The sequence below is a fragment of the Populus trichocarpa genome, chromosome 12 (assembly GCF_000002775.5).
Source record: "Populus trichocarpa isolate Nisqually-1 chromosome 12, P.trichocarpa_v4.1, whole genome shotgun sequence".
Lineage (NCBI taxonomy): Eukaryota > Viridiplantae > Streptophyta > Magnoliopsida > Malpighiales > Salicaceae > Populus > Populus trichocarpa.
Window position 1 is genome coordinate 14,061,333 of NC_037296.2, and position 10,872 is coordinate 14,072,204.

The window sequence follows — 10,872 nt, forward strand, 5'->3', positions numbered from 1 at the left end:
AAATAAACATTTATTAATAATACTTAAAAACAAAACTGGTTCAAAGCCTTCATTGAGCTCAATGTAAAGAGGACCAACCTCTGCCGTCATAAAAGCACAAAATACTCCATTGTAAAAGCCCTCGTAGGAAAACACCTTCGCCAACAAGAAAAGCAAAGTTAAAACCCCAAGTAAACATCCCTGTCTTTCTCTCCCACACGCTCGCATACGCAGTTTTTCCTCTCTGCGTCTTCAAGCAACAAACCATGGGTGATAGCCAGTACTCCTTTTCTCTCACTACTTTCAGTCCTACCGGAAAGCTAGTACAGATTGAGCACGCATTGACTGCCGTTGGATCAGGCCAAACTTCTCTCGGAATCAAAGGTTGTTGCAATTTAAGCTCTCTTTTTTTCTTCTCTCATTTTCTTGTCATTTTCGAATGTACTATGTTGTTGAGGGGTGCTTAGATACTATGTTGTTGATTTTATTATTTGTTTTGGTGTTGTAGCGGCAAACGGTGTTGTTATTGCAACTGAGAAGAAATTGCCATCTATTTTAGTCGATGAATCTTCTGTAAGTAAACATTTATTATTTCTTTTTGTTGGTTTTGCTATGTTCTTTGGTTGAAATTCAAGAAACCCTTTTGTTTTTTTGCGTTTTTTTTTTTGTGTTTTCTTTGTGAACTTTTCGGGTTGGCCATGTGATTTTTTGCTAATAACATAAGCATAGAGACATGGGCTTGTAGCATTCTAATTGAGGAAGCTGATGATTGTTGTGGAAAAGCAACATGGATTCTAGCCAATGAGGTGTTGGTCTAGTAGTTAATGGGTTTATATTGAGATTTTTAGGAGTAATTTGAGTTTAGTGACATCGGCTGGTAATAATCTGTTCAAATTCGGTGTAAATTTGTAATTTTTATTAGTAATTTGAGCTTAGTGATTTGGGTTCATGCCAATGAGGCGTTACTATACTAGTTAATGACTCTAAGATTGGGACTTTGGATGTTGGAGTGTGTAGATTTATATCCTTATTAATCCCACAATGTATAAAAAGGTCGCGTTGTTTATTTTAAATCGTTTTGAATGAGGTGGATATGGTTTGATTTTGGAGCCAGTCGATTGGTCTATTATTCTAATTTGCAAGATGGTATATAACTTGAGTTGGTTGTTAATGGTATTTAATTGCTTGTTTTTTCAGGTTCAGAAAATACAGAATCTGACACCCAATATTGGTGTTGTCTACAGGTTTGTTTCTGCCTGCTTCTCAGTAATTAGGAAGTTTCATTTTTTTTTAGCTTGTGTTTCTCTGGCCTTAACTATAGCTAACATATCTGTCATCAATGATTGTAGTGGGCAGGTGTGTGGATTCAAAGCTCTCTTTATGTTTGGTGGGAAATTATATAGTTTCTGCTGTTGTTATAGTGTTCTGATAAGTGTGAAATTTGACCTGGGGTGGTAAATTGAGATAGAAGCATGCCTGCTTATAATCTGAACTTCAGTGGAACTCCTTGCAGGTCAATGTTCTCAAATGGTCTGGTTACGGACTTGACTTTGACACGTAGTGCATGTACCCTGTTGCTGTTTCAACAGAAAAAAAGAGGGGGACAAATATATAGTTCCTTAGGAAAATAAAAATAGGGCATTCCTCTGTACTTGGGTTTGAAATAAGACATCTTGGCTATTTGGTTGCTCAATGAGCCACTTCTTACTAACTTGTGTAACTTATTACCTATGTCAAAATGGGTTGCTTTGCTGTACTTTTTTCTTAACAGTGCTGAATCACATGTATTTTGTTGCAGTGGAATGGGTCCTGACTTTCGAGTTTTGGTTCGGAAAAGTAGGAAGCAAGCAGAACAATATCATAGACTGTACAAGGTACCAATCTACAAGATTTTCTTTAGTGTTTTGCTTCATGTTTGTTCTTCAGCTTTTCTTTTAATGTCACTGATAAGTGATAAGGTTGCTAAATTTTCATGGCTTATCTTATGAATGGGATATGTGCATCCTTTTGACGCCTCTAAACAAACTCATGTATATAATTCATCTAATGCTTGATAACCCGGTTAAGATGATATATCTGGAAAGTAGTTATTGAGGTTGCCTATATTACAAGACTTATTGTTAGTTGTCTTATTCCCAATAATGCCATTTTGACCCCAAAAACAGCTGAATTTAGCATGAAATCCAAGAGTTAAATGTCCAATTACTATTTCATATCAATTCATTGTCATCTTTTGTTGTTAATCGTGAAGGTTGTAACTTGTGAATTTTTGTGATTGTAGGAACCAATTCCTGTCACACAACTTGTGAGGGAAACTGCTGCTGTCATGCAAGAGTTTACTCAATCTGGGTACTGGAACATCTTTTATACATTCAAAGCGTTTCAGTGGTTTTAGTTGATTTCCTCTGTAATTTAGATCTGAATTTCAATTTCCAAAGTTCATAACACTTATTCTAATAACCCAACAACTCTCTCCCTATGTTCCTGCATCAGCATGTCAACTCTTCATGCTCTTATCCTTGAGGTTTGAAAATACTCATCCTTTGTTTTTCCTTGCAGAGGTGTAAGGCCTTTTGGAGTATCTTTGCTAGTCGCTGGTTTTGATGACAAAGGTCCACAGCTATACCAGGTATCTGTGTTTCCTCATAATATTGTCTGAAGTCATTAACTGTTTTTTTATTTTTTTTATCTGGATTATCCTCTGTAGACTGGGGTAGCTCAGTATTCTAGAAGCTGTAGGCCTTTGTGACTATTATGCACCCTTCTGTGTGCCCAGAGTGGCTGATAACTTTTTGACCTTTTGTTTTCTTGGTTGAGATTTGGATGGATTATGACTCACTTGTGTTGCCTTTTTAAAAATATGTTAGACTCCTGCACTCAAATCATAGTTCTTCTGATGATGTTATGTTTTGTATTTGCTTGGCTAGGTGGATCCATCAGGTTCCTACTTCTCATGGAAAGCCTCAGCAATGGGGAAAAATGTTTCAAATGCAAAAACATTTCTTGAGAAGAGGTATTTATTTGTTTTTGGTACCATGAAATGCATTGATTCTGCAAAAAATTCTAAACATCTTCATGGGTTCTCCTAGCTAGCAACAAATGTGTTTCCACCTCCAGCCATCAACTGCCAAACATATTCTTCATTCAAAGTTCAAGCTACTTTCAATTTTCAACTTCCAGCATACTTTGTGCTACTCCCCTCTTTCTTTATATAATTTATTGTACTTCATCTTTCCCATACAAGAAGAATTGGATTGTCTTTTTTTATAAAAGAAGAGAAAAAGAAAAAAGAAAGTGAGAAAAAAAGAATTGAATGGACAGAAACATGGTAAATATTGTGGTTTTTTGTCCACATCTTCATTTGATTTGAACAATTTTCGTTTTCCGTAACTTAGCATGTGCTCTGTAGATACACTGATGATATGGAGCTTGATGATGCTGTGCACACCGCTATCTTGACACTAAAAGAGGGGTACATCACTTTAAAATTTCCTCCACTTTTTATTTTTGAATTTGAGCGGTGGTGTTTTTTACAAGGTTTGGTATATAAAAAGTGGAAGAAAAATTTTCAGTAGATTTTATATACTTGCGCCATGCACTTGCACCTGGTTGATTACATAATTGATTGATTTACTGATAAATTCAGCCATTTAGGTATTGTGATTGTCTGTCACACGTTCTGAGTGTCGTAGGTAAAATGAATTCTGGGTAACAGTAGTCTAGCTGGGGTCTTCAGCCTTGAGAACTTAAATTGGCTCTCAACACTTTAGTTAGTAGTTCAAGAGATATAATTATGTGAGATACTGTTTAAGTGAAAATGAATGAAAGTTTCTCAACCCAGTGTCAATCAAATTTACTTGCAGGTGCTTAAAGATTCCTTTTCTCTCCTCTTAGTGATTTTAAGAAGTTGTCAATTTGTTGACTCTTGCTTCTATAATCAGAGTGATGGTGGATTAGTGAGCATAATCTTAGTATTTGCAAAGTGGTCAGAGAGATATAAGTGAGCATTTTAAAGTTTCTTACAAGTTCTGAGTGCTTCCCTTGTACCCTTACAAGATTGTTTGTGTTTGCAGATTTGAAGGACAGATTTCTGGGAAAAACATTGAAATTGGGATAATTGGTGCTGACAAGCAATTCAGGCATGCTCTTTCTTGACCTTTTTCCTTATTAAACTTGGTAATAGTGTCACGTAATTTCAAGCTTAGGATGAGTTTCAGAAGTAACTTGCAGGATGCACATTTTTGTTAACACGGTTCATAACTAGATAAAATCTGATATCAAAAATCTTTTGGATCTCACCAATTTCATATATGGCCTTCCACTTGTGGTTTCATTTTTGAAGTTCTGATTTTCTCGCACTCTTGCTCTAATTTCAGTCTGACAATTTACATATGAGACTCATTCAAAATGGCCAATCCACTCTTTCTTTGGATGTTTAAGCTTCCTTGGAAGAAGTTATGTGTGGCATGACCATGGCAATCTTATCCCTTGTGCTTTCTTTACTGCAGGGTACTAACTCCAGCCGAAATTGATGATTATTTGGCTGAAGTGGAATAGACATTGTATTTTTTGGCTAAAGTGGAGTTCTTCCCAGTATTGACACCAATCGAGATACTCGTGTTACTTTCCTCTGGAATTTGCTTGAATCAGTTGCTTTTAGCCGAAGTTTCCATTAATTCCATATTTGTAGAACTGTGATGTGGAAATGTTATAAGACTTCTCTACAATCTTAGATGGCTTCTAAAGTTTTGCATCAATATGATTTCCTATATGATACGTTTGACAGAGTGCAGAAAATTGGTCTTTTCAATTATATTTATCTCCTCTCAATGCTTGACCTGTAATATGGCCGTTCTCATTTAATTCCAATGGAGCTCCGAAAAGGGAAAGAGAGGGACCATGGAATATGGACATCGAATTAAAATGCTTACTTTATTTTTGGGTCCTTGTACTTGCCTCAATTTTTCAGTTTACACTCTATTTCTTCAATTTGATCCAAGTCACACAAAAGTTATAGCTTATTTTGCCCCATCTTAATTGCAGCCAAAACTACCGTTGTAAAAATGGAAATGCATGACGTAACCCTGTTTATATTAAGAGAATGGAAGTGTTCGCTTGGAATTATATTAAAACGATATTTTTATTATTATTTTAAAAAATTAATATTAAGTCTGAAAGTATAAAAACAAATTAATATTAACAAAAATCAAAAAATCACCGCAACCTCAATAAGCGTTTTAACCCATTTTAACAGCAGTTTTCGCCTTTTTAGCATGGAAACTTCTGCTAGTAACGTCGAATTGCAACTCAATTGGCACTTCATAGCTTCGTCTTTGCAACAAGTCTCATGCTGGAGTTTTTGCTGTTAAAATATACAAATAATAATGACAATAATTTGTCCATTGTGTTTAAACAAATTAACCTTTGATCTTCTTTTTATTATTATTATTAAAAATAAACTTTTTTAGAATTGATTATTCTAGCTATCAGTTACTGTCTCGATAGAATCCCATGCAACCTCAGACACCACGAGGCTACAATAATGCTCTATTGTTTGACTCCTTAAGTTCGTTAGAGATATTTTGAGGCTTTTGTCCCTTAGTAAACAGAAAAAAACAGAAGCTACTTTTGTCTGGCAGTGCTGGTCTTCACCCATGTAGTCCATTATCCAAGAAAACACTCTTCAGTTCACATATCTTCTTGCTTGCTGGATGTTTACAGATACCCAACTCCAAACTCCTCTTTTATACTTTCATGTAAGTCGTATCCTTCCTTCCTCTCTTTCCTTATGCAATGCCACTGCTAATGCTGTTCATGCTGCCTTGTTATTTTCTGTATTTATTAACTTCAATTCTGGTGGTTCTTTCTCCTCTTGCTGGATAATATTGCTTTTTCATGGAATTTCTTGTTCTGAGAAATGGGTTTCAATGGAATTGCTAAGTATCAACGTTCACTTGAGAGAGTATGTCTAAATTGTTTTGTGTTCTTGTTAGTTTAAACATTTTAGTATTTTGTTGGCTCTCATATATATTGAACGAGCAATCATCCTTATCTAAAGAGTCTTACTGTGACTTCAGAAGTTATAAGATGATGGACCAGTTTTAGCTGTCAGAGTGCTATGCTTATCGTTGTTGAACTCTAACCAGTCTTCAACAGTTGTGGCCTTGTTTATCTTGCAAATTTTGATTTTTGTAGTTTAATCAGATAGTTTAGACTAATATTTGATTCTGTAATGAAAATACAACCTCTACTCACAGCAGTTAAGAATTATTGCGGAAGAAAGGGAGAAGATATTTGGTTTAGAAAGGGAAAGTTGACAACTTTTCTTCTTCTTTTTAAACTAGGTTTTCTGGTTTGCATTTCATGTGTTTGCTATTGTGATTAATAGTAGTTTTAGTGTCTCTCGTTGTCCAATTATTTTGCAATCCAAAGCATCCTTTGTATGGATTTTATTTCGTTGCTTCCTCTGTGTAATGGCTTTAAATTAAGAGGTGTGTATGTTTGTTGCTGGCAATTGTGTGTTTACTTGATTAGTGTTTGCAGGTTGCTTGTTAGATGCACACTGAATCATATTTTTATAGAATCAAGAATCCGGAATGGTCATTTCAGACGCAGAGAAAAGAATTCCAGTAGTGGAGATGTTAAAAAGTGGAAAAGCGACAGGGTCTATATCGACAAACATGGCAAATGGCGAATCTTTGATCACAAAAAGATGTCCAGGAAACGATGTAATGCTGAGTAATTCACTTTGTGCTCATACATATAACTGCTCAAGCAAATATGGCTTTAATTATTAAGTCATCTTTTATACCTAGGTGGCTCTTTGAGGGGACAAGGATGGAAATATGGATCTGGATTTGTTGATGGAATTTTCCCAGTGCTAAGTCCTGTTGCTCATCAGATTCTGAACTTTGTGCGGAAAGAAGTGGATCCGAATAATGTTTGGGCTGCTCTTGACACTCTTCCTGTCACTCACGAGACTTGGGATGATCTTATTAATGTAGCCGTCCAACTTCGTTTGAATAAACAATGGGATCCGATTGCACTGGTGAGTAAATCGTGCTTTATTTCTTTCATCGTGTAAGGTGGTAGGCGATGGATTAAACCACATTGCACGCACATATTTTTGTGGCAGGATGTTTGCACAGTATTTTTCTCTTCAATCATTAAGACTAAACCCTCGATTGTTCAAATCTCCTTTAAGTGGTCGGTGCTGCAGTTGGTGTTTGGAATTCTCATATACCAGCATTTTCCTACAACTAAATGAAACAAATCTCTTTACTGTCTCTATTTATTATATCGACATTTTTAAAATCGTGAGTTCTTAATTCTTAATAATCTTGTTGGGTGTAACTCTAAAATTTCCAGATATGTCAATGGATATTGTACAAGAGCTCCTTCCAGACAGATGTCATGTGCTACAATTTACTAATAGATGCTTATGGGCAAAAATCTTTGTACAAGAAGGCAGAAGAGACATATGTTGATCTTCTTCAAGCCAGGTGTATCCCTACTGAAGACACGTATGCCCTCCTTATAAAGGCTTACTGTGCATGTGGATTGTTAGCAAAGGCTGAAGCTGCCTTTGTTGATATGCGAAAGTATGGCCTTCCTCCAAGTATGTGCTTACCAATTCATTTCTTCTTAGCTTTTAGGGAAATTGTATTTTCAAGAAGTTATTGGACTACATCAACCATTTCTTATAAAACAAAAATTTCCTCAACTTGTAAGATTCTTTGCCTCAAAAATTGATTTTTTGTGGGGTTAAATTCGTTTTAAATTTTGAAACCTTGCTCAATAATTGCACAGGGCTGTATTTCTTTTTTCTTTTCGGGGATGAAGTATACTAAACGTAGGAAAAGAGAAGATTGGTTCATGGTCTGCATATTTCTTGTTGCTACTATAATAGTAGTGATTACTACTCCTTATCTACATCACCATGCTTAGAGAATGGTTGATTAAACCAAGAGGGACCCCTTGCTAATTTAGCTAGACCGGAACTGGATTAGGCTAGACTCTCCTGGATGACAAACTTGCTTCTGTAGCTTTCCTTTATGAGAATGCGTGGGTTATTTCTCTTCTTTTTGTGGTGGTGAAATACAGGGCATTAGTTCTGCTTTTGTGTTTCGTTCTCTTATTTACACGTCTCAGATTTTCATTTTTCAAGCTGTTCTGTTGATACACTTGCATGCACATTCAATGAGTGAAAAGTGAGCGTATACTCTAATTTTGGCCAGGTGCAATTGTATACAATGCTTATATTGATGGGTTAATGAAGGCTGGAAACCCTCAAAGAGCAATTGAGATCTTTCAGCGATTGAAAAATGATGGCTGCCAGCCCTCTACTGACACCTATACACTGTTGATCAACCTTCATGGGAAGGTAAGCTCAGTGATATTTGGTTCTGAATTATTCTGCAAATCTGATCTTCTTGAAATGCCACTGGCCCCAGTAGAAAATTATGCGTAACTCGTACGTCTACGAGTCTACAGTGATGCAACAAACAACTTGAAATATATGCATTCAATTCCAAACAATTATCAGACTAAATTCAAAGATATGGTTATTAATTCTGATAACCCTGGACAGCAGTGGTGTTTAGGATCCTTAAAAACTCATTTTGCTAATCTTTTTCCTGTACACAGGCAAGTCAATCTTACATGGCCTTGAAGTTGTTTAACGAAATGAGAAGTCAAAAATGCAGACCAGATATCTGCACATACACAGCTCTGGTGAACGCGTTTGCTAGAGAGGGACTCTGTGAGAAGGCAGAAGAAATATTTGAGCAGATGCAAGAAGATAAGCTTGAGCCTGATGTGTATACTTACAATGCGCTCATGGAAGCTTACAGGTTAGTATCATAGAATGATATGGTGTTTCAATAATCTTTCAAAGAAAATAAAAAAGAATACTGGAGGTGCAACTTCTTGCTTCCAAGAGATTCCCAATAGAACTGATGATATTTAACTATCTTGTCCTGACAGTCGTGCAGGTTTTCCTTACGGGGCTGCAGAAATATTTTCACTCATGCGGCACATGGGCTGTGAGCCGGATAGAGCTTCATATAACATCATGGTAGATGCGTATGGGAGAGCTGGCCTTCATGAGGGTAAGATGCTGGAACCAAATAGTATCAATGTACTTTATTAAGAGAGAATTGGAAAAAGATTAAGCTCCAGAGAATTTGGGAACAGTTTGAGCATGTAATGGTTTAAAAACGTTCCGATCAACTACGAACTTGAAGGGATCTATATTGCAACATTTGGATTATTTTTTGGAACAGTGTTCAATTTTATTCTGGAGATCTGCCATAATCTTTCTAAGATTTCCTAGGAAACAAGATAAAGTTGTATGGGATATTATCAGGCTATCAGCATTTCATCCATTTGCGACACCTTTCCTACTTGGAAGAAGTTCGTCTTGTTTTTCGTATAAGCTCCTCGTAATTTTGGCTTAATGATTTGGCTGCTCCTATTTGCTTTTTAGATGCTCAAGCGGTATTCAATGAGATGAAGCGACTAGGAATAACCCCTACAATGAAATCACACATGCTACTTCTCTGTGCCTACTCAAGAGCAAGAAATGTGGATAAATGCGAAGAAATTGTTAACCAGATGAGCGAATCTGGGCTTGAACCAGACACGTTTGTCCTCAACAGCATGATGCACTTGTATGGCCGGCTGGGCCAATTTGAAAAGATGGAGGAAGTTCTGACTGCAATGGAGAAGGGACCTTATGAAGCTGATATCAGTACATACAACATCTTAATCAACATATATGGACGAGCAGGATTTTTCGAGAGAATGGAAGGTATTTTCCAATCACTTCCATCCAAAAATCTGAAACCTGATGTTGTGACTTGGACTTCAAGATTAGGAGCCTACTCTAGAAAGAAACTATACGCAAGATGCTTGGAAATCTTTGAAGAAATGATTGATGCTGGATGTCACCCTGATGGAGGAACTGCCAAAGTACTTCTATCAGCATGCTCAAGCGAAGATCAAATTGAGCAGGTTACCACTGTAATCAGAACAATGCATAAGGGCATGGAGGCTGCTCTTCCTGCATGATTAATGTTCCTTGATCGGGTCCATAAAACTCAAAAGAAAAGGATTTCAGTTATTAGGATGGAATTTAATAATTAATGTGATTCATATTTATATTATATCAAACCTCCAAACTCTTGTATTAGGATGGAATACTATTATAGGAAATGAATTTTTTCACAAAAAAAAAGAAGCACCATTCCATGTTAAGTATTTGGATGAAATTGACTATAATCAGTTGTTATTGAAAATAATTGTTTTCTCAATGTCCACACATAAGAAGAGTATTCAAAAAAATAAATAGTTTCACTTTAATGATTTATTTATTTTTTCAAATTTTATGAAATATTTGCAATATGTTCTCATTTTTTTTATTACCAAATAATATAAAAATATAAAAATAATTTTAAATAAAAAATTCAAAATCCCGTGAAACTCTTGGAACGCAATTACAAACTGCTCTGTTTTCATCAAGGATCCATCATCTCTGGACGAATTTTTTCCAAGAATTGCATGGAAATTTCAACAAATTGAAAATTTCATTTCCAAGAGTTGCAAGGAAACTCTACCATAATTTACCCTCAAAGGAAAACATCTCCCACCGGCAGCCCACCAGCCCCATCCGAGGGCCCTCACTGATCACCAGTCACTAACAAGTGGCGACAGGAGGAATAGTCAGCAGTCAGCACTCACCAACTCTCTGCCTAATGGGTTTGTTGACACATTGACCCACCACCATATCCTCTCTTTTATTTTTATTTTGGGAAAATGACATCTTGTTTTTCCTCTAATTATCATCTTATTCTCATTTGGGTTACAAACAAAATACATTTCCAATTAGATCCC

The 10,872-nt window shown here is 36.1% G+C and overlaps 2 protein-coding genes across 4 annotated transcripts; both read left to right on the plus strand.

The window, feature by feature from the left end:
* The first annotated feature begins 37 nt into the window (after positions 1-37).
* LOC7482208 (proteasome subunit alpha type-2-A) lies at positions 38-4,792 on the plus strand. 2 transcript variants are annotated; one of them, XM_002318866.4, is made up of 10 exons: positions 42-363; positions 488-552; positions 1,177-1,223; positions 1,778-1,853; positions 2,261-2,328; positions 2,539-2,608; positions 2,907-2,992; positions 3,389-3,451; positions 4,053-4,118; positions 4,488-4,792. In XM_002318866.4, the coding sequence occupies exons 1-10, from the start codon at positions 246-248 to the stop codon at positions 4,534-4,536; spliced, it is 708 nt and encodes a 235-aa protein (XP_002318902.1). In that variant the 5' UTR covers positions 42-245; the 3' UTR covers positions 4,537-4,792. The 2 variants fall into 2 exon arrangements, with proteins under 2 accessions (XP_024437781.1, XP_002318902.1); XM_024582013.2 differs by lacking the exon at positions 3,389-3,451 and having other exon boundaries at positions 38-363.
* A 774-nt stretch (positions 4,793-5,566) lies between these two features.
* LOC7482207 (pentatricopeptide repeat-containing protein At2g35130) lies at positions 5,567-10,171 on the plus strand. Of its 2 annotated transcripts, none has more exons than XM_002318865.4 (8): positions 5,567-5,735; positions 6,523-6,707; positions 6,795-7,027; positions 7,348-7,597; positions 8,217-8,362; positions 8,626-8,831; positions 8,965-9,089; positions 9,467-10,171. In XM_002318865.4, coding segments are annotated over exons 1-8 (1,731 nt in total). In that variant the 5' UTR covers positions 5,567-5,733; the 3' UTR covers positions 10,051-10,171. The 2 variants fall into 2 exon arrangements, with proteins under 2 accessions (XP_002318901.2, XP_024437912.1); XM_024582144.2 differs by lacking the exon at positions 5,567-5,735 and adding an exon at positions 5,785-5,941.
* Positions 10,172-10,872: the final 701 nt, after the last annotated feature.